The sequence below is a fragment of the Aptenodytes patagonicus genome, chromosome 17, assembly GCF_965638725.1.
Source record: "Aptenodytes patagonicus chromosome 17, bAptPat1.pri.cur, whole genome shotgun sequence".
Classification (NCBI taxonomy): domain Eukaryota; kingdom Metazoa; phylum Chordata; class Aves; order Sphenisciformes; family Spheniscidae; genus Aptenodytes; species Aptenodytes patagonicus.
In genome coordinates this window covers 12,488,077-12,513,959 of record NC_134965.1, presented here as the reverse complement: position 1 = coordinate 12,513,959, position 25,883 = coordinate 12,488,077, and the positions used below count along the sequence as shown (strand labels likewise).

Here is a 25,883-nt window from a genome sequence, read left to right as displayed (position 1 = left end):
TCTGAATCTCTTAACAAGCTCTGTGCATCAAGACCTTATTTAATGCATTATTTAGGAATGGCTTTTTCCCTTGTCTTGGCACTCGTGCCTCTCCCTGCAGCTCTGGAAAATGTCTTTTCTTCTACAAATGAAAGGGTGATTGGGACAGTAAGAGTCAAGTCTGGTTGGTCAGTGTTGTATTTCCAGAAAAGCTGCTAGTTTAGGGAACTAGAACTTGTTGTGCCTAAAACTTCGGAAGAAGAATGAGGCCCCTGTGTGCAGAACTGTAACAAGTCATGTTTTTATTTTTTTAAAGGCCAGCAAGTCTTAAGCTTCCTACGGGATTGCATGAGAACAAGCAGTTTTTATTGTGAGTTCTGTGTAGAAGAGTGCTTGAGTCTTTAATTGGGACAGCCTACGTGATCAGAAACTCTCCTATCAGAAGCAGATTTGCACTAGTGTAACTTGGTCCAAGCTCTGGGTTACCTTGAACTAACCCTGCTGAAACAAACCTCAGAGCTCAATGATTGGTCTGGGCAAATCACAGTGTAAGAGATTGATTTTTACCTTAATGAAAGAAAAATGCGATCTGGAACTCCAACCCCTTGTCCTAGAGGCTTGCCATTCTGGAACAAGCCAGTTCCACTTCTCTTAGGGAAAACAAATGCTTTGAAGGCAGAAGATAGCTCCTATTTACCACAGACCCAAGAAGGAACTAGAAATAGTTCTTTTTTTCAGTGCTATTTGAGAATGGCTGTGGTTAAACTTGATTCACTGTTTATTATGTGTAAAAAAAATATAGTTCACACAAAAGTATCATGTAAACATTCTTTAAATAACTGCTGGTGCTCAGGCAGAATTCAGACTTTGCAAACAACACGGGGCTGTGAATTGATGGTCGTGCGGCTTTCAGCTGTGGCTGCACCAGTTTCATAGCTTGGAAGATTCAGTGAAGACTTCTGATGCTTTGTGTAAGTAGGCAGACAACGTTATCACAACACAATTACACACCATGCTATATCTTTTGATTACTTGGTTCCAGGATTCCCAAGCCAAATCTTTCAAAACGCAGGACAACTTTGCTACTGTTAATGCTGAAAAGGGTGGGGAGGGAGAGGAGAAGGGAGGGGAAAGAGTTACTTATTTTTAATTTTTCTTACAAAGCTACAGTCCTATAAAAGGAACTAAAATGGGTTAGATTCTGCTCTCGTACAACTTCAGATCACCCAGAAAAGAGGCTTAAGTAATTAAGCAGCAAACGCATGAACTTATTCATGCTAACCTCATCAGTGGAAACATACAGCACAAATCTGATTTGCCTCAAATTGGAGAAACAGGAGGTTTTCGTAAGTACCTAAGGCGGGTAGAAGCCCGACACTTTTTTCAACGGGCACTTGGTTTCCTTGAAGTAGAAGGGAAGGAAAAAATGACTTACAGAATTTTCTTTTTAAGAGAGAGGGGTGTTTTGACAAGGTATGTCAATTGGTTAAAAAAAAAACAAAAAAAAAAACCAGAACAAACCCAAACCCATTTGCTCCTCTTTATAGACTGTAGCAAGTGCATGAAGATGTCTTTTCTTTCACCCTTAAACTGTTGGCGTAGCTAGAAACATTTTCTTTTCAAAATGCTTTGCTACACACATGCACTCAGGTGACGGCAAGGCAGACAGCCTGAATATGTGAGCTCTTGCAGCAGACTTTCTGAGAGAGTAAGTATGTGGGTGTACTTGTCCTCGCTGAAGACAGCAGAAACCTCTCTGGTTCTTGATGCATATTCTCCTCTGTCCCTATCCTCTCCCCTCCGAAATGATATTTTTTCAAAATCATGAATCGGTAAAGAATGAAAAAAGACCTTTTTCTAAAAAAGGCACATATTTGCTGTGTTACCTACAATTTTGCAAAGCCCCTAACGTTAAGTCAGACATTTTGCTGAACGGGGATGTAAACAGAAGCAAATCATAAAATTCAAAGCACTAAATTTGCAAGGGGAGGAGAAGGAGGAACTGAAGGGCGCTCTCGCTTTCCTCCTCTTTTACACAGCATTGTAGCTGATCCCAGCTGACCCACGTGGGCCAGTTCTGGACACCACTTGTGGCCTGGTCCCTGGTAGGCTAAGGGACCACAACCTGCTCCAAGCAGAGCAAGGACCATCCTTCTTTCCACTCAAGAACTGCACCAGCTTCATCCAGCCGCTGACAGAATTGACCCTGGCTTCAGCGCTGGCTCTGGTCCCAAGGGAGAACCGGCACAATCTGGCCCTAAACTCTTGTTGGTTTGCAGTGCAAGTGGAGTGCTCAGTCATCAGCTGTGCCTGTGAAAATGTACCTGTGTTACCTTCAGTCACAAAGCCACAGTCCAGCACTAAGGGTGACATGCATAACCTCAGACTGCAACTCGGAAACTGCACCCCTCCGCCTCGTCAGACTTGCAGGCAAGTCACACCAGTTTCAGGAAAACCCCCAACCTGCTGGGCAGGACACACAGCACTCGCTGTTGCTTGCACCTAGTTAGTTAGAGAGCAGATCACTAGACCCTTTCCAGGAGGAAGTTACAGCCTGCTGAAATGCTTCAGGAGTGAAAGATGGCCGCGTTGTTAGACAGTAACTTCTTGCAGACAGGAGTTGTTATTCAAGCTAACAGCCCACACCAAGCGGAAAAAGGCAGAAAAGGAGAATTCGGATAAAGTGTTGATTATGTCCATGGGTTAATTTCGTGGTTTGTTTTTGCTTTTTTAAATGGAAGGTGATTGTCCAAGTTGCCGGTTAGGATACAACACATGGAAGCATGCAAGGTGGAGCCCATTATTGCACCAGTAGCTACAACCTACAAAGAAATATGGGAGGGAAGGGAAAAAGACACCATGAGAGTTAGTTTTCAGTTATTTAAAGCAAGCCCTTGAGAACTACATATTACAAAGCTTACACCAGAACAAAGCATGGGGTTAGTGCAATGTTTCTCAGAGGATTTGTCAGAGAGGATGTGAACATGTCTTTAGTGGCTTTTGAATCCGAGTAGATCTCTGGCTGACATGGCTAGAGAGCCTCCCAAGTGTGACTTGAATATAACGCAGTTTGCAGGGGATGAACAACAACTGAGCTGCCTGCACTTTCATTTCAATGAGCACTAATTCAGCTGTCAATGCTGATAATTAATACTGACACTTAAAGTACTTCTCCCCTATTAAATGCTTTGAGCAGAGAAAAAGTATTAATGTATGCAAATTGACATGAACTACTTGTGGGGGTGGAGGGGGGATGTCAGTCCGTCTACCCAGGGAAAAATAATTAGGGTAGCTACTACATAAGACATTGTTCTGCAGTTCCACAAGCTGTTCAAGAGTAACTCCCTATGGAAACACTAATCCAAAATAATCACTTGGCAAATTGCTCTGGAATAGAGCATTCTCATGAACTGACTGCCCAAATGGGAAGCATTACTTCAAGTTCATTTCCAATGTGATGTTAGAGGACAATGCGAGAGTGTGATTGTCTGCATGGGAATGTGTAGACAGCCTGGGCTCTCAGTCTGCTCTGTGGTGTCTGGTTAGGTAGGTGAAAAGATGTCAAATCAGTCATCAGAGTTAATGATCCAACACAAGTGGATCTTATTGTATAGAGAAATGAGGGCATGAAAGTGTTGACACACAGAACCATAGTGTTGGAGTACAGTGTGTTTCTGTAGAAAGGAAAAAATATTACCAAAGGCCACGGCTGTATCATGCAAATCTCCTGGCAAAAGAATTGTTGTCTTCATAACATAACACGACTTAAATACAATGATCTTCCCTTGAGGCAAGGGAGGATTAGTTTAAAAAAAAAATAGGAGGAAATGTCACAAGTGAAGCTGGATGACTTGAAGGAATGGATAATGGAGAAGCACGTACTCAAGGTAGCTGGGTATAGATCTGGCCAACGCAAGCTGTGCCTGGAGATAGGGTTTGCTATGCTTTAGGCCAGAAGAGGAAAAAAAAAAATTGTTTCTCTTAAATTATGACTGAAGGACAGATAAGAAGCAGCAATTACATACAGGTCCGTTTTTTAGCTCAGATTTTGTTGGTTTCTCTTCAAATTTTTGTTTTAAAAAATCTAGACAATTGAAATCACAAGGACTGAAGCGTAGCTGTGACAGCTCTGCTGGAGTAGTGAGTGTTCAGGGTGCAGAAAGAGACCTTGCCTCCCAACTACATTCCACAGCGCACACAGGCAGTAACCGATGATGCAAAGAACAACTGCCAAATGTAAGACTCTCTCAACCCTTTGTTGTACCTTTTTAAAATGAGTGCTGCGATATGCATATATGTCTGTCTAGTGTAAGGAAAAAATACCAGACAGTTCTACTTATCCATGAGTGGGTAGTAAGCATTCAGTCTTTGCTGATAATAGTGTCCTTTTGCATAAAGATGAGGCCACAGTCTTGGAGAAGTATTCCGCATTTTAAAGTTGTTAGACATTGTAATATATCAGGGATCCAGTACAAATGTTAGGGAAATTGCACAAGAGACAAATGGCAAAATTTTCAACCAAAACCCCAAACAAGCCGCACCCACCAAAGCACAAAATGCCGTGACAGTCACCATATGAGCAAACAGAAGCGTTTGGTTAGTTATGATAAGGTATTGCAGGAAGATTGTGAAGGGTTATGGGAAAGAAAGGGGTAGATTAAACATCAAAAAAAGGAGAAAAAAGAGAAAATAAATATTAGCGGTTCAGTAGATGAAAATAAACAGTGAGCAGAGTACATGGTAAATGGGCACTGGTGGCAAACATGTCTGATCTCCCCCAGACTCTGAGAAAAAACACTGAGGTCACCAAAATGTAACCTTGTGCCTAACAAACTCTAAGCGTGTTCCTGAAACTGGGCCGTCTGTCTTTCACTGGGGCTTGCAGGCCCAGCCTGTTAACTGAAGTCCATCGGGGCTACTCGGGGTAACAGTGGTCAGCAGTGGAGATTAGACGACTGACATAAAACTGGTCTGGGGTGGCGGTTTCGGTCTCTTGGCTCCAGAAGTTGTATCTGCTTTGCTTCCACTTGATTTTGGTAGAAGTGGAACTGGGAACCATCCTTCTCTGAGAGTGACAGGTTATTCATGAGAAGGAAGGCTGAAAGTTTTAGGCCTTGTGGCTTTATGCTCATCCAGCCTGAACTGGACTGAGTTTTATATTCTGGTCTGGTCTGTCATAACAGATGTCGAGGGATGTACAGTCAGGTGCTTTGAGGGACCTCTTCCGGTTTTGACAGTTTACGGATGCTTGATTATATGAGACCTTTCTTCCCCAATTGCAACACAGAAACTGACTTTGAAAGTATCACGATCTGACAAGGATTTATGCTGACTTCTCATGATTTATCTTTCCTTGGTCCAGATCTTGACGTAATTCCAACTTAGAGATTCAGTCCAAACATTGCAACTCATTCCTAGCTGTCAGTTTACTGCATCTTCAGGATTTGTAAATCACTCGACACATGATTACCACCTGCTTTGGTTTTTCCCCAGAAGTCAATTATTCTGAGTCAGGACTAATGCCTCATTTCTTTATCTGCCTGTGCAAATTGGGCACTCTTCCATAAAGAGGAGGAGGGGGTTGGATTTTTTTCCTACATGCTCCTTGAGGAAGGCTACAAACCTAGGACTCTTCCAAAATTTGACAGTTCGGTTTTAAAGGGAAACGGTGGCACATTCTTTGGTCCTTCCCTTCCTCAGTGAGTACCAGCCATTATAGGGGAAATTCTAACCACTTTGGGGTCAGTGTGGGCCCTTTCCAATACTGTTGGTAGATACTCTCTGAAACCAAACATAAAGCTGGATAAATAATCTACTGAAGGAGGGAGGTGAATATGTTACAGTAGGAAATTAACTGTCTGAAGCACGCAAGCTTAATTGCATAATTTCCTAGAAACCAGAAGAGCAGAACAGCACATTGTTACTCTCCCATCAGAGGTTTGACAGCCCCCAGGAAGGCAAAATAAAGCACAGAAATGATCAGTTAGCAAATTCTGAGCGGCATAAATTTTCTTAACAGCAGCAAATACTCACTCAGCAGACTTCCAGAAATGCCCTGGGTGGGAGAGCCGACGATTCAATTTTGGCAGTTTTTCAAGCATATCCATGAGGACAGTGAAGCTAGGTCTCTCACTGAGATCAAACGACCAGCACGCTGAGAGAATTTCCTGCAAAGGATATCTGTGGCTTATCATCTCCACTTAGTTCACAGGTCAACTGTGCAGACCAAGCAACTGATTGAGCATTGCGATTTGTGCGAGCCCAGCCAGAGATACTCTTTAGCAGAGGTCTTGGACATACTTACAGAATCATAGAATAGTTTGGGTTGGAAGGGACCTCTAAAGGTCATCTAGTCCAACCCCCCTGCCGTGGGCAGGGACATCTTCAACTAGACCAGGTTGCTCAGAGCCGTGTCCAACCTGACCTGGAATGTGTCCAGGGATGGGGCATCCACCACCTCTCTGGGCAACCTGGGCCAGTGCTTCACCACCCTCAGCATAAAACATTTCTTCCTTCTATCTAGTCTGAATCTACCCCCCTTTAGTTTAAAGCCATTCCCCCTTGTCCTGTCGCAACAGGCCCTGCTAAAAAGTTTGCCACCATCTTTTTTATAAGCCCCCTGTAAGTACTGACAGGCTGCAACAGGGTCTCCCCAAAGCCTTCTCTTCTCCAGGCTGAACAACCCCAACTCTCTCAGCCTTTCTTCATAGCAGAGGTGTCCCATTCCCCTGACCATTTTTGTGGCCCTCTTCTGGACCCGCTCCAACAGGTCCGTGTCTTCCTTATGCTGAGGGCTCCAGAGCTGGATGCAGTGCTCCAGGTGGGGTCTCAGCAGAGCGGAGTAGAGGGTCAGAATCCCCTCCCTCGACCTGCTGGCCACCCTTCTCTGGATGCAGCCCAGGATACAATTGGCCTTCTGGGCTGCAAGCGCACATAATCAGTTCCCTGTGTACTGGTGAATGTCCACTTCTATATGACAGCTATGGGCAGAGGCTTATTATCTATCCTGGTGTCCCATTCTAATCTGTTCTCTCTCCTGCCCTTTATCTTTAGAGTTATAATAAGAGTAAAATAAATCTCCTCTTTAAGCAGCTCCCTCTTTTCCTGATAAATAGCTATATGGAAGGATTCCTGCAACTGAGGTACTTACGTTGACTTCTTTCCCCAAACTAACAGTTGCAAGGACTTGTTTCACTCCTTCGCCACTTCCAATCTGCCAGATGAGTGCCTCTGCAGGCTGGTTCTTGAAAGGCCATTCTCTTGCTTGGAGCTCATACCACACAGTTCTGCAACATCAACAGACAAATCAAGCCTCTGCCTGCTCTTAAGAGAAAGACACAAAACCCTGACACTGTTCCAATTTCTTCAGACAAGCTCTGGAAGGTGTATAAGGCTGTGCAGCAAGTCCCTCCCACGCCACACACCTCCCACCGGTGACTTTTGTAGTACATGAGAAAAATGCAAGCCTGTGAGAAGAGGACCACTGACTCCCAAGGCTCAGGCCTGTAACAAATCTCATTTAGCAAGCTCCCGTGGTACTCTTAGGTGTTCCTCTCTTACCCAAAGGCATAGATATCTGCAGCTTTGGAGAAAGGCAGCTTGTCTTCATCTTTCCCAGGGGCCATCTCACGAACAATCTCAGGGGCCAGGTAGCATAACCAGTCATGAGGCAGCTTCAATTCATTCTCCCTCCTGAGTTCCAAAGAAAGAAGTGGTACTGAAACAGTACTGCTTCAACCAAGCAGCAGTGCTTCACCTAATGCCTTGACTTTATTTACTCAAATGTTTTTGCTGACATTTCCTTTCTAATTTTCTTGCCATATTAAAAAATATGCATGTGTTAGCCTAACTCTCCCGCTCATTCTTGGGCTTAAAGTTTTCTTTGTTCTGTGTTCTGAGTCTTATTCCATATATAACTTCCTAGCTCTGTGCTACGGGAACTGTAGAAAGAACTCTGCTAAAAAAAAAAAAAGAAAACAAAGTGCGTATTCCAAAAATATGTGTATGTACTAAAGCAATTGACACTCCTCACTTGTGCTGTGTAATGCATCAAAATGTTTCTCTATTTGATCATTATTTATCACTCTAGAATTGGACCAAGCACTTACCTTCCTTCCTGAACCACACCCGAAATTCCAAATAATCCAAAGTCAGTGATCACAACTTTCCCATTGTCATAGAAAACATTCTTGGATTTCAGATCCTTATGTACAATCCCCTTTGCGTGAAGATAGCCCATGCCCTGGGAAATATATGCAGAGATGTAAACTTTTTTTTATTATTTACAAGCCTCCAACTCTGGGCATGCTTTGCTTTCTAATACACATTTACTCTCATTACTCCAGCATAAATGATTAATTGTAAATGGGGACACAGCAGCTGTCTGACTTATGCAGGAAGGGTGCAAGGGAAGTCTGCAAGGGAGCGGATCTTAGTTTAGTGCTCAACCTCTGAATTGCTTTTCACGCTCTGCATAGTAGGGCTGCTGGAAGGGTACTCTTAGTTGAAGCATTAAGTGGCTGTGGACTTCACCATTCTGAAGAAGTCTGTATGTGTAAGAACAATGAACAACTGACACAAGTCTGCTCGCTAAATTCACAGGATACTTCTGCCAGAAGAAAAAACAGCAACTTTACAAATGCTTCTTCAGTTCAGAAATATTGAAAGCAAGCACAGAAAACTCTGTGCAAATCTGGGAGAAAATGCCATCTACTTCAGAATGCATTAACTTAGCTGCAGTTACTAATAAAGAGAAGAGACCGGGAAGGAAACCTGTCCTGCATGCCTTTCTTCATTGTTCCCTTTATCTAAATTCTCCCTCCCCAGCCCCTTACTGACAAGCAAAAGGTCTGTTTCTCTCCTTACAGGCCCTTAGCTTATTGCCCACTAAATCAGCACTTTTTTTCAGCCAACTTTGAGTATCTCCTGCTGCAACACCGTGTCGGGCTGTTGAGACTTAGAGAACCTTTCCAGCTGTGCAGCCTCTAAGCTCTTGCTGAGGCACTGCCCAGAAAGTGGATGTCTCCGTTAGCGTAACGTACCCTTACCTTAATGATCTCCTGTGCTATCTGCCTGGTTTTGTTAATATCCAGGGATATCTTGGGGTCCCTTACAAACGAGTGAAGCGTTCTTCCTTTGCAGAAGCTACAGGAAAGAGGAACAACAATCCTGAAAAAGGTCTTTAAAATATTGGAGGGAAATAAGAATGTAACACTGGATGTTCAATCGGTTTTCTTATCATGTTGACAGAATCCCAGCCCTCTTCCTGCTGAGAAATGCCATTTTGAAGAACTCTAAGGACCCAATTGTACAGGAGACCTATTGTTAAAGCATGCTCAAGGATATGCAAAAAATGCTTAGGTATTTCTTCAGAGGCCCAGTTGTTGTTATACTGCTCTGACATCTGAAGTCCGGTTTTCAAAATCTGAGCACCAGCTTCTGCTGCTGGTCACTTAAGCAGGAAACTTCTTTTGGAACTGGCAATTAGAAATGACTGAGTACCTCCTTGCCAGCCTATGAGAATGGCATGCCCTTGGCCTTACTTAAATTCAGCCTGCATATGAACATCCCAAAAAGCTGTTATTTAGGGGCTAAATGATACTCATCTCAACTAAATACTGAAAACAGAAGAGAGGAGAAAATAGTAACAATTTTGCCTAATCGACAAGTGTCCCTAAGAGGAGCAGAAAGGAACAGGTAACTATTGCATTATCAGCCTCACACATTGGTTTACTGTGTCACTTTGCTGAATTGGAACCATCTGGAAGTAGGTGACAGAGGAACAGCCTGTTCCAGATTTTTTTCTCCTGCTTTTTGAATTTTATTATTTAAGAATCAAAAATAAAAAGAAAATTGCCAAAAAATATTATACGTTCCCTAAAAGGAGACAACCCTAGTATCCAAAACTCTGAGCAACACAGACTGCATTCATGTCTGCCACCTCCTGACTGCAGTAAGAGGTTTATTTTTATATATAAAAAATAAATATTATCTATCTATATAATATGTATATATTAAAAATAATACTAAGATGCTATATCCTTACCTAGTAATGATTGCTAAATGAGGAGGGTTCATGCATGCTCCCATGAAAAGCACCACGTTCTCATGCCGGGTCTGTCTGTAGTTCATCACCTCCTTTTTAAAGAGCTTGAGATGATCCTGATTGTTCCCGTCTATCTCCAACAGCCTGATGGCCACTTCCCCATGCCATTTTCCCTTGTAAACCTTCCCCCATCGTCCTTGGCCAATAGGATCCCCCAGTTCAATCTGTTCAAAAGGAATGTCCCATTCTTGCAGGTAGACGCTGGTCTGGCTAGGTTTGCGATAAATCATCCCTTGCAAGCGTGGCCGCCTGTTTGGCAAATCCTCCACCTCATCCTCATCATCTTCAGGTTCTGATTTATTAGTCTCTGGTTCTTCCACCTGTTTACAAAAAGAGAATGGAAACACACGCTGAGAGTCCCATCTGAGGGGCAGAAGCAGCTTACCAGCCAGCAGCAAGGGCTGCTTTGAGAGAACTTTAGGGGGTTGGATGTACGCATTTGACTACAGCTCTAGAAATATACCTCACAGGACAAAGTCATCTCGGAAGGCTACAAAAAGACATACATCTTCTGTATGTCAGTGCACGTGGGTGAAGACAAGAAAGGCTTTATTCCATATAGAGTTAAATTTGTAGAACCAGCACTAACGTCTAGGGAATCAGCATCTCTCAGGATTTGGCCTTCAGTGTGGGGAAAAATACCACAAGACCACTCTAAAAGGAAGGGTCAAGAACCTCTTTGTTCTTCAAATAAATGTGGGTGGGTTTTTGGTTTTTTTGCGATTACTAAAATCCTCCTGTTAGGGAGAAATGCTCCAAAAATCAGCAAGCTTGATCCAAATGCCAGTAATTTCTGCTGAAATCATCAATTCTATCTCTATAAGTTTACTCATCCCTACAGAAAGCCATTTCAGTGTTCATACTACAAGCTGAACACGTGCTTAGGCACTACCAAAATCAGTCTTGTGAATAGGTATGGAAAGGCTTTCCTATGCAAAACATTAGCTCATGGTAGATCCTGCAAAGCAAAGCCTGTAAGCATGGGCTTATGTGACCACGGGTAGCACCTACACATGCATTACTTGCAGATTTGAGGTCTGCAGAGTATTTAGACCTCGTAGCTCCAGCAGCAGGCCTGCAGCTCGTGTAATGTAAAAACAGCTGTGCCAAACTGAGCGAGCCAAAAGTTTGAAAAATATCATCTTAGCCCAATAAGAAAAAGTTAAGTATTCTTACAAGTACTTAAATGTTTCAGCCTAGCTACAGAAACCATGAATTTTTAGTTGAGATCTTTGCAGTACAAACAGTTCAGTGGAACTGAGGTAAGGCACAGCTAGTCTACACTCATAATTCCAGGGCCACAACTTTTTTTATTGCACTTTCAACATGGCATTTCTGATTGTACAAAAGGGCAAACCAGAAAACCTACCTCTGCTTCACATTCAACTCCATCTGTGTCTGGCTGTTCATGAGCACTAACAAGAGAAGACAGGTTTACAGTGAAAATAACGTTTGCATATCCACCTGAGTTAGAAAAGTGGGCTGCTACGTATGCCATTAGTGGAGTGGAAAGAAGCAAATAGAGAACAGATCTTGATAGCATTATAGTAGGTCAAAGAAAAATACCATTACTGCTCCACTTAACAGATAAGGACTTTCTAAGCTTACTTTAGCAAATGAGGGACAAAGACTCTGAAGTGATTTTCAATGACTGAGTGGCAGGGATTGATTTGGCAGTGGCATGGCTGCATTATTACAATGTGTTCCAGTAATGGATACTCCTCTTCCTACTACTGAAACACCTACAGTGGAGAAGCAATTGTGAGTGCTGGCAACGCAGGCTAAAATCTTTTGCATGCCCTACAACTCAGATCCTTAAAAAGATGTTTGCTTGCAGCTAAGTGTGTAGTGCTCTTTTAATTGTAAAACTCCGTAACTTCTATTTCATCGGACCTTTCTGATCTTGGGAATGCACACATAACCATAACTAGATATTAAAGGTGTGGACTTCTTACTGTCCGATTTAAAGTAAATATCATACTCAGCTTTATAAAACTGGGAATACCAGTGTCACCCTTGCTGACTAAAATTACCCTGTGAGTTCTCAGATGATAAGTTCAGTTCTGGTCATAACATAGCGCTTTCAGACTGATCTGAAGATTATCAGGTAAACACTATGCAAATAAAAGAATTTAAAACTATACTTACTTAGTGTCTGCAGCTGTTTCTGGAGGCTGTGCTATTTGTGCAGGACTGGGAATTTCTGGGAAAGTAGAAACATTTATGACATTTTACACTTTAATCTCTTATAGATTGGAAGTTTTAACATGGCAATAATGATAATTTGCTTCTTATTCAGGAATTATAAAGTAAACTCAACCACAGACAATATGATTTTATACTTCTATTCTTTTAAAACTATGCTCATCTTTCCTAGTACTTATATGCCTGTATATTGATGAAGCCCAGTCTTCTTCCCATTCACCTACTTATCTGTAATGTTTTTCGAGGTCAGTCCTTGTCTGTGAACTGCTCACATGCCTTCAGGTTGCCTTGGACAATCACAAATACTTAAATCCTCACAGAACTAGGACATTTGAATTCATCTATGCTGCAGGTCATGTATTCCAACTGCACCTAGTCTGTCCAGTGTCACCAGTGCAAAGGAAATTCAGCTTGGATTGCAAATCCTTCCAAAACTCAGAATAAATACTCTGTACCTGGCATCCTACATCATATATTCTCACTTTGGAAACAAACAAGCTGTTTCTAAGGGTTCACAAACAGCTGACTGAGAAAAGTTTGTATATGCAAATCCACATATGAATAGTGTTGCATCATTCTTAAATCCCATAGGCAAAAGCCTCAGTTCATAAAGGTGAGCTCAGCATTCCCAAACTGACAGTGTCCATTTATTCTAGCTAAGCATATAACCCTAAAAGCGAGCCTTTTTAAAGAAAGAACATGGCTGTGTATAGAATCCCACAACAGAAAGCTACTGTTTTACAACTGAATATTCAAAGTTTCACCTTAGTACGTAAATCACATCACTACCTCCTATTAGGAGAGAGAGGCCTGAATTTATATAGTGAGGTAAGAGAAAGTTTGAATTGTTTTAGATACTTTTTTTTTTTTTTTAAAAGCAGAATTATTGTTCTTGGGCAGCATGCAGAGGTTTACAAACAAGTTACTTTTTGGCAGCAGAAGCTGGTTAGTAGAATTAAAACAATCAACTCACCTGGGAAGATAAATTGTTGTCTATGCTGAATGTAGTAGGCAGCTTTTTTTTTTAATTTTTTTTTTTTTTTTTTTTTAAAGGACAGCAAAAAAAATTACCAGGAGAAAAAAAACACAAACAAGTTAGAGGATCATCAGTACATGCCCCATATGCATTCAATGAATTAGTCCCAACTCACTGTCGGGAAACAGATTAGTAGATTATCAGCCTGCTTGAGGGGGTGAATTTCAGCACATGCATTTTTGGAAGACTACGACAGATGATACTTATCAAATGAAAGCTATGTTACCAATAAGCAAACAGTCTGGTGGGAAAATAACACATTCAGACTTCAAGTGGCAGAAGCAAATTTAGAGAACCCAGGAATGCTAAAAGGCAGACCCAGGTAAAAGCTGGTGCTTCAGTGCTCTGTCATGTCTTCAGCTTTTCAGAGACGCACCCAGAGAAGCTGAAGCTCATGAGCCATCTGCAAGCATTTTTTTTATTTCAGTGAATTTGAGCAGTATGTCCTAATACAAAGTAGTTGCAGTAGAATCCTTGTACTAAACTGGCTCTGCTTCTGCTCCTTTTGAGTAGACTAAAATAGCAACTTTTACTCAGAGATCAAAAGCTTGATGCAAAATACAGCAATGTTGAAGGCTAGGTGTAGCAGCTAGTGAGCAGCATGTGACTCCATTTCCAGATCAAAGGAATTAAATTTATTCTCACTATGTAAATCTTTGCTCCTGTTAGAGATCCTTCCCCCTGTCGACTTTGGTAAAGACTGCACATTTGGGTCCTTAATATGTAAAGTACGTAGGGTAAATTCTTCTCCACCATACATGTATGTCAATGGTTTAAAAATGAGTGTTAATTGTTGGTTATCTTTTGGAAGGGACTGGTAAAGTAATTCATCCCAGTTCTTATTTTCACGTTTTGCTCTAGTAGTCAGCTTACTCATGATTTAAAGCCACTGGTGACCAAACACAGCAGGCAGCATGCATTTTACAATACAATGAGAAAAGGGAGGAGAAAGAATATAATATTTTTTTTTAGTCCTTTTCAAAAAAGGAGAAAATAGAAAGATCAAATCATTTAAGAAAGGGGCCAGCACTCAATAATCTGTCTCCTGCAAAGGTATCTTGTTGATACCATTTAAAAACTTTTAAGAACAGACCATTTTCTTTTATCAGGTAACAAGATACACCTTCACACCTTGCTTAAGACACGACCATGTATTCAGAAACCTGCAACTACCTATGAAGTCTTGGTCAGCCTCTGCTTGCATAGAGGCCTTTCTGATCTTGGCTGAGTTCTCCTGAAAAACATAAGTTTACCTGGGAAGTTAAATCGTCCATCCCTCTGGCCCATAGGAGATGGGTTTGGGGGAGGTGTTGCACTGGGAGGGTTGGAAGACTGGAAAGGTGCTGGAGAAGACGGTGTGGATGAGGTTGTAGAAGAAGGATTACTGCTAGAGTCCAGATGATTTATTGCTGGCGGATGCTCCTGCAAAGCAAGGAAAGTCACTCGTGAGAAAACAATAAAAAGAAAGAAAGAATTCCCCTCAATGTTTACTGAACAGAGAAAAGAAAGCTGGCCGTAGCCTTCGATCATAGCATAGTTTTTCTGAGTAGGCAGCTGGAGCTGTGCACAACCTATGTTTTACAAGGAGAAAATGTCACATATCAAAGTCTCCTTACAAAGCGAAAGCTCAAGGTGCCATTCTTGCTGCAACCAGCAAGGTACTGCTGCCACCTCTCCTTACTGTAGCTCCTCAGTGACTTACAGACACAAGACTCACTTCAGTCACCATGTACCTTTTTAGTTAGTGCTTTGGGAAGAGTTCCAAATTGTGGTTCTGTTGGTCTGTCTACTGGATTATTGATATCAGAAGGGACAGACTCTGTTCTTCTTATTTTTGTTACTGAAAAACAGGTTGGAGAAGGGAGAAAAAAGCTTTAATCAGACTTTTTATTCTTGTGATACCATCAATTACATTGAAATGCTAAGAACTTGTAGAAAATTACTTACTGGGAAGGAAGGATATTCTACAAGCAGGTGCCTCTTTAGTACATTTGTTGTGACATTTTAATCTGAAAGAGAAACATTACATGTTAAATAGCAACTTGTTCTTTCCCCAAAAGAGGAAGCCTACCCTTAATTTGTAATTCTTATGCTAATCTCAGAGGGAGTTCTGGAATGCTCCAGGCCCCAAAGCACCATGCATTCATATGAAGAATTCTATTATGTGCATCATTAGGCTAATGAAAGCCATATACATATCTTAGCATCTGATTTATTTTTAATATCATTGCTTTCACTGACCCTCATCCTGCAACAGTGAAGCATCAAAATCTCAGCGCTCTGAATTAACAGCCCAGACAGAGAAGCAAAAACTAAAATCCTCGCTGTTATTTAGGTATCCAGCTCCCGCTACAAGATTTGCCCACGATCAGGTAGGAAGCCTGTGGCAGGGAAATAAATTTGGTTCATCTACGTGTCAGGCTGCCAACCTAAGTGTAAGTTGTGCCAAAGCATTCCTTTGCCAGTTCAGAAGCTGACTGAAAAAATGATGCCACTGTTAAGAGTGCATCACGTCAAGAGATACTCGTCACTGGCAAACTTTAATGAATCAAATGCAAAGTTCTTCTGAAAAAGATCATCACTGTGTGCTCACCTGCAGTACTTACACTTCACCCCGAACATCATGCTTTTCTGACAGACTTGGCAAATCTGAGATAGCCAAGACTTTGTAGAGAACCTAAGTGGAAACAAGAGGAGAAAAATGATTAATGGTTAACTGGTGTCTGAAGGAAAATCAACATTCATAGGTAGTTACAGACAGGCTATTATACTCCTTTAGCCCTTTCTGAAAAGGGCAAGTGGTGTTGTGGAAAAGACTTCTCACTTTTCTGATCAAAAGCAACTGAAAGAAGGCTGGCACCAACTCTGCTGGCCTCTTGCTAGTTATCCACTCTTGGAACAGGGCTGAGAGGTGCTCAGAGGTGTCTCTGACAAGGAGACAGGGTGTGCATGTACACCCATCTCTAGAAGGTCCTCAAAGCTGCAGCTCAGCAATTACAGATCTGAAGCCTCATGCGGTCAAAGATATCCAAGTGATAGAATATCACTTCTCATAAAAAACCCTCAAACTGGAATTGAGCTTCACCTCATGAAACAAGCAAGTACGCTGAGAGGCAGCAGCCAGCACACACTCCAAGTGCAGATCCAGCCCATGAGCACGTGCTGCCTATCAGTCGCTGGTGTCCCTCCTCAGGTCAGCAGGACATGTCACGTGGTGCTGGCTATATTCACCTGAACATCTTCATAGAACTGGGACCCAATTTATGGTGGGTGGGTGGTGGTGGGAGTGTTATCCCTTTTACCAGAAAATTAAACCGATAGGTTTGTTTGGCATTAGAACTAGCTGGCCCAGTTTTGGTTTGGATTTGGGAAGGGGGGATGCAGGAAGATATAAGAGAGGAAAAGGGAAATTTATGCTCTTTCAACGTAGGGAGGAAGGAGCAGCTTCCCTTTCATTCGTAGCAGTGGAAGTCTTTTAGAAAAGGCATTGTTACACATTTGGCATGCTTGGTCCTATCACTCCATACACAGCATTGCTACTGCTGGTATGCTAGTCATTACGGAATCACGAGTCCGTTGGCTTTGTAAAAAGGATTTCAAGTGCATATATTGAAATGAAGCTGAAATACATAGTTCAGGCTGAACTTAGCAAATGAGGCACCCGACCCAACTTCAAACCTGTCTTAGTCGTGACTGCTACAAACGCACTGAATAGGATGCTGTCCTGGTCTAACCCCTCAGTTTGTTTCCTTTGTGGCTCCCACAGCATGTGTTGCTTACCTGTGTGTTACAGCTAAGCCAAAGTCTCTTCGTACCGTTTGAGGGGATCCTTGGGAGAGTTCTGATGGAGAACAAAAGGATGTTTTAGGAAAGCATTACTAAGCAGCGTGCTTACCAGTCTAGACAGAAACAAAGTGATCACTGTCATAGATAAGGACTAGTAGCCATGATGCTTAGTAGCACAGCTGAGATTGGTTTGCCTTCCGCTGTAAAGCTACTACCAGATACTACTCTTTTATTTGTTTTCATATGGAGGCAATGTAAGATAAGATTTGGTGGTGGAATCATAATTCTTCCTTCTTTTTGTTAAATCATTATGTTTTATGTTTAGGGATTACAGAAGTCTATCTGATTAGGTCTAGGCCAATCTTAAAACAAAGTGGAAAGTCAGACTTTACTCCCAATTGGTTTACCACGAATACTACCACCCAGTTTTCATGCAGTGTCAGTAGACTTCAGAATATTCTTTTACACTGAAAATTATTATCTCCATTTTATAGACAGGGCCAGTGTGACCCACAAGAATAAAAAGATTTATGTGAGATCACTTAGCTAGCTGGTAAGTGCATAAAGGGTGACCTAGACTTCAAAATGCCAGTCCAGCATTCCAGTGGTTATACCACATAACTTCCTAAAAACTCTCAAATACTAAGATTCTGGCATTATTTCCTGAATTAAATCTATAGCCACATTGCAAATCTGGAGAAAACTCAAATCTGCAAGTATCAACACAGCTTCAAGGCTGGACACTGTCAATGCTTACAAAAAGCCAGTCTCTTTATTTGACCCTAGATGGCACCAGATTCTTTTTTATCATTATTCCAGTGAACTTTTAAAGGCATCTGTGGTCTTCAGCATCTTAGAATAGGCTGGAATGACTAGCTGCTTTTCCAAGGATATTGCTGATCTAGTGGGGCCATCCAAATGCAGAGTCATCTGAATTAATCATACTACAACAGTTAAGATGGCTGTTAACATCAGTTAAGATGGCTAAATCCTTACTGAAGAGTCCTAATGAATATAAAAAAGTTTGGAATTGAATGGGACTTAAAAGAGCCTACAGTATAGATTTCAAAACAGACAATATGACTATATGCATAGAAGCACCAAAAGTCTTCATTTCTGTTTGAATTTATTCTGATGCCTTTTTTATTTATTGCATAAATTCTATCACTCTGCACAGAGAAATGCTCAGATTTCTGCTTGCATTTTCATTCTACAATTTTCTTTCTATGCTTTTTCATTTCTGAACGTAATTCCTGGGATTTTTGTTTTAAAGGGCATTAGATATATGTGTGGTGCTATAATGTCCTTATTTGGACTTTTATACTTTACAAAAAGGTGAGACACTTCCAAGATGCCCATATCTCTCTACATTAGCTCTCTACTACAGGTTGTGTCTGAGACAGACACACATAGTCACATCAGGATAGCTAAAACATTAAATGGCATTGATACGTTACTGGATAAAAACACAAGTCCTAGTCCTGTAAGCCATTAAACATGTGAATAGACTCATCAACACCAGAGGAAGCATTCCACATTTAAGCATATGCTGAAGTGTTTCTCAGAAGGTTGCATGCAACTGTCTAATTTCATTACAGAGATACTTGGCAATGAATATCCAAAGATACTAAATGGTTAGATATGAAGTTATTTCTAGTACCCAAGAGGCATCAATAACAGCCGTCTGAAATCAGAGACAAGCAATTACACCCAAACCCCTTGCTTTAACCCTTTAAACATCAGTATTCCTTTTCCTTGCTTTTGACATCTGAAGAAATACCAGGTACAAAAAAGACCATGCAAACATCCTGCAGTTCTCCAGTAGGCCAAGTAGGCCAATCTCCTGTTAACAGAAACTCTGGGATAGAAGGCCCTATTGAGGACCTCCAGAGGTTGCACAGGGATGATCAACAGATAGTTGACAAGGACAGGTTCTTCTCGCTCAGCAACGAAACGAAGACAGCCCTGTAAAAGTCTCTTACCGAACCTAGAGAGAGAAAAAAAAATAATTTTTTTTTTTTAGACATTCATATTCATGTGACAGGATACACACGTTGCTAGAGCAGAAACTCTTTCCTGCAGCATTTGATGTCAGGCTTACAAACATCTCTGGTTTTGCACAGGCTCCTGAAGTTGCTGTATAGCCAATATTTTCCTGCCTACAAATGGTAGTCTTTGCTGGGTAGAGCTCCAGCTCCAGCCTATGAGTGAAGTGTACAAGAGTGCACCTGAATTTTGGCTTGCAGACGAGAAGTGCTAATGGGGCTGCACAACTCAGTCAGCTGGCAGGCTCCATGGAAGTGCCTGAATCACAGAAGTGCTACATTTTGCAATTCCTACCAGACTTAATCAACACGACCTGGATCACAGCAGAACCAGGTTCTTACCACTGGATTTCAAAACAAAGCTGTGCGTTGGCCACAGATGCTTACTTGCTGCATTTAGATGTTTAGCAATTTGCAGGTTTTAGTATATAAAACATAAAAGGATACCAGCCACCTGAACTGTCAGGAACATTTAAGGACAGAAGATAATTCTAGTATGTGGAATTGGCTACTAGATGCCTGAGAAAAACTGGTTGGAGGCCTTTAATAGTAGCAGCCATCCCAATTGCACCCAGCAGGTGCAACTTCAAATAAATTCAAATAAATTTCAAGTAAAGTACACTATTAACAAGCAGGTTTTGTGGTTATCTTAGAATATCCCACTGATACAGATTCTCAGACTACAGTGAAACCATGACAAGGCAACTGGACGCCAGCTCTTTCAGAGAGTCAGAACTGGAGCACTGAATGCTCTTTGGTATGAACATAGCCCACCAGTGCCTGTGGGGAAGGAGGAAGTGTCACGCTTACTTTACTGGAGGAACTTCATCTATCCTGTTTCCCAACTGTGATTCGTGGGACTTGCTCCTTGTGAGGGTTGGAAAGTTAGGTAGCAGCTGAAAAACCTTCCGGCAAGGGGGAGGAGGAGTCCGTGGTGGCTTCAACTTATGCCGTCTCTTGGCTTGAGGAGTGGTTGGTGGAGTGATGGTGATGCTGTGAGGAGTCCTTGGTGTTAACCTTCCACTGTGTGCAGGGAATGCAAAAGGGTCCAGGAGGTTTTCTGCATAGATAGAAGGTCCATGACTCGAGGCAAGAGAATCTGAAGATGGGATTGTAGACACTGACACAGAACGTGCCTGCTGGCTGTTGCCCTTGGGAAAGTGCTGTGCAGAGGGAGTCCATGTGGGCGCAGAGAAGCAGAGGGATTCGGTCGTGTTTGTAGAGCTGTTCTCTCGGCGTGCCTCAGAAAGGTTCATCAGCACATCATCTTTTAACTCCCCACCTGTTCACCAATCATAGCAATGTTAGTGATTGATTAAAAAGAAAAGCCAATGTATATATACTTACCACATCATGCTGCTTTAGGCTATAAGGTGGGGTTTTCTTCCCTGCTTTGCACCTAGCCAAGGTGCAAGTCTAGTTTCTCCTCCCCTGACACCCATCTAAGATATCAGCTAAAGTAACCTTTAATGGCAGTAACTACCCTTCTTTCCTATCTGTAGCTATGTATCTCAAAAGCTAAAATCAGGTCCTATGTTCTAAGATGGGCTGAGTTTTAACAGATTGGGGCCCTATTGAAGAATGTGGGATATGCATACCTATATAAAACAGGCACCCACATCCCACTGCAAGCCTATGTGGATTTGGTGCCAATCTGTTTAGACAAATCTGTACACCCAACCTGGCACCCTGCCTGCTTTTAGACTGGTCTTTGGTAAAAAGAGGAAACTATTTTCTATTAGCCAACAGAACTGCTAAACACCACTTAAATTGAGAAAGGCCATTAGATTGGAAATAAGGGGTGTTTAGGAGCTTCTGATACTCATTTGGCTGCTCTTCTCTCTCTCTGGCATATAACCAGTGCCTAGAACTCACCTGACACCTGGAGTACTGGGGCACTGCTGTTCAATTACAGGCAGCAGCAGCTCTCAGCACAGAGTTGCTGTGTTTCTTCAGACTGTATTAGCTAGAGCTGCACCAGGGACAGACAGCTGGACAAAAAGGAACCACGACAACCTGCTAGATCGCTGGTGGAGCCCAGCATTGCCTTCTGCAATGCCTAGCACTGTAGTTCAGAATGATCCAGTACAGCTTGTAGATCAATTCTGGGTATAAATGGGGGAAAAAAAGTGCAAAGGCCTGCAGGCAGCAAAGCAGGAACGCACAGATTATTGGGATAATTTCAGAGGCTTAATTAATCAGGATAACTCTCTAAATTTTAAGTATGTCCTTAATGACTTAAATCAAGGTGAAAAGTCAAAGCTTCAGGCCCTGATGTCCTATTGACCACTCAGTGGTTGAAAAGAGATGATATACCTGTATTTTAAAAAATGTAATTTCTTTATAATGAGTGAATGCCATGACTTCTGAACAATGACTGGTTTTGCCACAGTATAGATGGGAAATATTTGGCAGCCCAGGACAAGAAAGATTAGAAAAAAGGAAATATGAAACTGAGCTGTTTGCTGACTTTTCCATTAACTAATCTTTATGATTTGCGAATGGTATGAACTGTCATAATACCAACAGGAAACATCATCTTTCAGTGGCTGATAATTGCTACAAAGATCTGATGCATGTTAGTATCAGTATGCTGTGAGAAACACTCTCGTACAAACAGATTTTACAATGCCTTTGAAAGTAGCCTGGGGAAGGTGACACGGGAAGACGGTGAAACAGCGCTCTGGGAATCATGAGTTTGATCTTAAATAACTTGCATTTGCATGCTGAACACATGCATTTCTAATTACACAGTACCTTTCTTTCCATAATTTCAAGGTAAATCAGGGTTCTTTCTAGCTCTTGAATCTGCTATTGGAATTTGGCTAATGATTCTATCAATTCTAGCGGTCAAAGAAAGATAGCAGGAGGCAAGTGGTTTTAAAGAGAAGTGAATCAATTGGCACACTACAAGCTATGCAGTGATAAAGGGTTGTCAGAGCGATGTTCCTCTCCTCCAAAGCACTGAGCTGAGCAATAATCAGGCTTCTGAGCAAAGTAATGCCAAACAGAATTACACCTTCTCTCTGAGCTTGCAATATCTGAGGAGGGGATTACCTACAAGAAACCTGGTTGTATTCGTTAGGTCAAGGGTATGTGTACTGAATGATGGAGGATTGGAGCATTAGACACAACTGAACAGAGAGGGAATAAGGATATAGTCTATTGAGTAGGGGAGGGTATTTCTACATACATTTATTTCCATTTATTTATTTATTTGACATGCTGTCAAAACCAAATCCAATCCACAGCTCTAGATGCGTTTGATCACTGCAACTTCACGTACATCCGAGCGCCATAACCTGATACTGGTTACAGAATATACCCAAAGACATTCTCTAGAGGTTTTTGCAGATTGTCTTATATGAAAGGAAGCAGGATGGGGGCCAGATTGCCGAGAAACTAATTCCATAGAACAACAAAGCAGTCTGTACCTGATTCAGTCACCTTCCGTAAGCAGCTCAGTGCCCCATTGAGTCTGGAGCACTCCTCATCTCTGGCACCACATCTCTTCATTGTTTCTTTCACCTTTGACTCATTCATTTCTAGTAAGGCATCTAAGGTTAGCTCCTCTGGTATTCTCTGAAGAAAAACAAGATGATAAATTTTTTTTTTAATACACATATATAAATAAGACTGTCACTTGTTATTCTGATGTACTTTAAATAGTGCCACTGTCTCACTGCCTGGTCTGACTCATGGTTTACTCATTTTGGTAGTGCATCTCTCTTAAGGATCACTGGGTCAGTAACGACCGTGCAGCAGATCTCAGCAGTGCTCAACAGCTGCTCTCTCTCCTCCCTACATCATGAGAGACCAGGCGTATGCTCGAGTGTGCTCTATCATTAGGATGTTATGATTGTTCTCTGGTATTTAAGTTAGGAATAGAGGTGATTGAAATATTCTTCTCCTCTTGTGGAAAGTTTTCACTCAGTATTTTTGAAAAGCTACTAATGAAAGCTTAACTTTTTCACTAAAAATAGCAGTCAGAAAGAAAACAGGTCTAAAACCTTAAAAAATGTCAGATAAAGATGTCTGGCTTTTCAGTAGGGAAGTGAAAAGTAAAAACAGTAAGGAAATTACTTCTTTTGTTAAACAAAAACAAATGTTTTGACAAAGAGATAGCGACCTCCTCCTCAAGCAATTTTTTCTTCATTAGAGAACCAGCCTTACCCGTATCTTGCTTGGAAAGATATTTGTGCAGAACTCCTTGTATGTCTTAATACACCAAAGCCCCCAAAGCGATAAGGTTTAGATCAGGCAGACACAAAAGATACAAGAGACTGGAAAGCATGAAATGATCTGGTATTTCCTGACACAGAATTGAGCTGTGTCGCCTCTCTCCTCCCCCATTCAAATGTTTCCAGGGTAAGTCTGCAGTAATTGTGGTTAATAAACAAAACCAGGATATTTAGCCCAGATACCCAGGAATTTCCCTGAAAGTTTTGCCTAAACAAACCTCACTGCTGCCTACTCTCACAATGAGATCACTAATTTCACAATATTTGGCCTCCTTCCTAAATTTCAACTCCTGGAATCAAGCTATATAAAAGGGTTTCAACTTTTATTTGAAGGGGAAATTCAAAAGTGTATCTCACTGTTTGGAGAAACAAAAAGCTTGAAATCCTCTAGATTCTTAAACCCCACTTCTGACTATAAATCATATCTGAATGTTGTTGAATGACCTTTAACAATCACATCTTTCTTAATCCAGGCTCATGCCTTTGAGATCTGATGCATGACTTTTGATTTTAACTGTGACAGTGTGTGCTGGTTTTGGCTGGGATAGAGTTAATTTTCTTTGTAGTAGCTAGTATGGGGCTATGGTTTGGATTTGTGCTGAAAACAGTGTTGATAACACAGGGATGTTTTCGTTACTGCTGAGCAGTGCTGACACAGAGTCAAGGCCTCTTCTGCTCCTCACCCCACCCCACCAGCGAGCAGGCTGGGGGGGCACAAGAAGCTGGGAGGGGACACAGCCGGGACAGCTGACCCCAACTGACCAAAGGGATATTCCACGCTGTATGGCGTCATGCCCAGCATATAAAGCTGGGGGAAGAAGGAGGAAGGGGGGGACGTTCGGGGTGATGGCGTTTGTCTTCCCAAGTCACCGTTACGCGTGATGGAGCCCTGCTGTCCTGGAGATGGCTGAACACCCGCCTGCCGATGGGAAGCAGTGAATGAATTCCTTGTTTTGCTTTGCTTGCACGTGTGGCTTTTGCTTTACCTGTTAAACTGCCTTTATCTCAACCCATGAGTTTTCTCACTTTTACCCTTCCAATTCACTTCCCCCCATCCCTCTGGCGGGGGGGGGAGAGCGAGTGGCTGTGTGGGGCTTAGTTGCCGGCTGGGGTTAAACCATGACACAGTGCTGGAAACAGCCCCAACCTTTGGAGCTTTGTAGGTGGTAACACAAAGAGTAATCACATAGTTCCCATTTTTAGTAACTGTTGCATGGAGCAAAGAAAAAGAATAAATTAAGAAAGGGCAGAAGTCTAAGAAATGCATCCTGCATCTTCTGTCACTTGCCCTGAACCGGATGAAACACAAAACACAGCTGACTCAAGGAGAGGCCAAGAATTGAAATGAGCAGTAAGCACAAAGCAGGTCCATAGTAGAGCCAGAGTTCAATGAAGTTGGGGTAAATTTTCTTGTTCTTCTATAATTAATATTAGCAGAGTAACAAAAGCACAGATATCCCACCTGACGCTGGGTATTATTATTCATTTTTCTGCACACCTGCACCACCAAGATGCAGGAGTAAAGCTGCCCCAAAAAAGTTTGTTCCTGAATGACTTCCACTTGGGTAAAATGCAGGAAGCACAAAGACTCCAGTGAAAAAGCAGTGCAAAATCTGCTCTCCTGGGGTTCCTAACCTAATATTACACTCCGAAGGACAAAAAACCCCAGGGGTTCAGATCATCTGAGTTGAAATTGGAACGGGTTTCCACAACTCAAATATTCCAGCATGAAGCCAGTACAGGTTTGCTTACACAGATCCCCAACCAAACTGAGCTGATAACAACAGAATTAAACCAAGTCTTTCTTATAGTTAGTTATTTCTCCAGCACCCCCTGAATTCCTCTCCCCTGCACGCAGCCAGGCAGCTCACAAAAGCATCTTTGTTCAGCGGTATCACAAGGGCGGTTCTGCGATGCAGGACATCAGCCTCACAGCGACGCAAGCAGCTCTAAAAGGGACAGTGACTGGGGGCAAACATGGAGCGAGTTTTAGTGTAATAAGGAAGAAAGTTTTCTGCACCACCACAGGTGCCCCTGTGCCCTGGAGCAGGGAAGCTAATGTTTACCCATTAAGCATAAGGGAAAGCCCATGTCTCTTACAAAAACATTTATCCCATTTCATGCTTTTACACGGTCTTAGAGTAAGTGGGATTACAGTGATGTCATTCTTGAATTATCTTGAAACATTTCCTCACCCCCACCACTCCCCACTAAGAAAACAACCCAGATTACGTAGCCACTCTTTTAAGCAGCAGCATCATTCCAGATCCCGGTATAAGCTACCAAGTCACGTTACCCAGTATCACCTCACTTCCCTATCCTTTGCATGACACAAATGTAACCAGTAACTTATTAGAGCTATTAGTAAGTCAATCAGTAAAGTGGAAGAGACTAAGATTTCTTCAGGAAAGCAAAGCTTTTCCACCACAGCCAGTTCCGTAACCCAGGCTTTAAATGGCCAACACAAGCAGCTGAAATGCAGGGCC

The 25,883-nt window shown here is 42.0% G+C and overlaps 1 protein-coding gene across 1 annotated transcript in view; it reads right to left on the bottom strand.

The window, feature by feature from the left end:
• Positions 1-257: 257 nt before the first annotated feature.
• Positions 258-25,883, bottom strand: part of KSR1 (kinase suppressor of ras 1) — a 72,623-nt gene continuing 46,997 nt past the window's right edge. Inside the window, exons 3-20 of the mRNA XM_076354798.1 lie at positions 22,591-22,738; positions 19,967-20,438; positions 19,094-19,098; positions 17,106-17,166; positions 15,919-16,002; positions 15,273-15,334; positions 15,059-15,165; positions 14,579-14,747; positions 13,263-13,304; positions 12,233-12,287; positions 11,454-11,499; positions 10,025-10,404; positions 9,027-9,123; positions 8,088-8,221; positions 7,540-7,671; positions 7,130-7,265; positions 6,013-6,146; positions 258-1,073 (exon numbers count right to left, since the gene is read on the bottom strand). Of these exons, the coding sequence (XP_076210913.1) occupies positions 995-1,073; positions 6,013-6,146; positions 7,130-7,265; positions 7,540-7,671; positions 8,088-8,221; positions 9,027-9,123; positions 10,025-10,404; positions 11,454-11,499; positions 12,233-12,287; positions 13,263-13,304; positions 14,579-14,747; positions 15,059-15,165; positions 15,273-15,334; positions 15,919-16,002; positions 17,106-17,166; positions 19,094-19,098; positions 19,967-20,438; positions 22,591-22,738 (2,343 nt within the window). The 3' untranslated portion in view covers positions 258-994. The remainder of the gene's footprint in view (positions 1,074-6,012; positions 6,147-7,129; positions 7,266-7,539; positions 7,672-8,087; positions 8,222-9,026; positions 9,124-10,024; positions 10,405-11,453; positions 11,500-12,232; positions 12,288-13,262; positions 13,305-14,578; positions 14,748-15,058; positions 15,166-15,272; positions 15,335-15,918; positions 16,003-17,105; positions 17,167-19,093; positions 19,099-19,966; positions 20,439-22,590; positions 22,739-25,883) is intronic.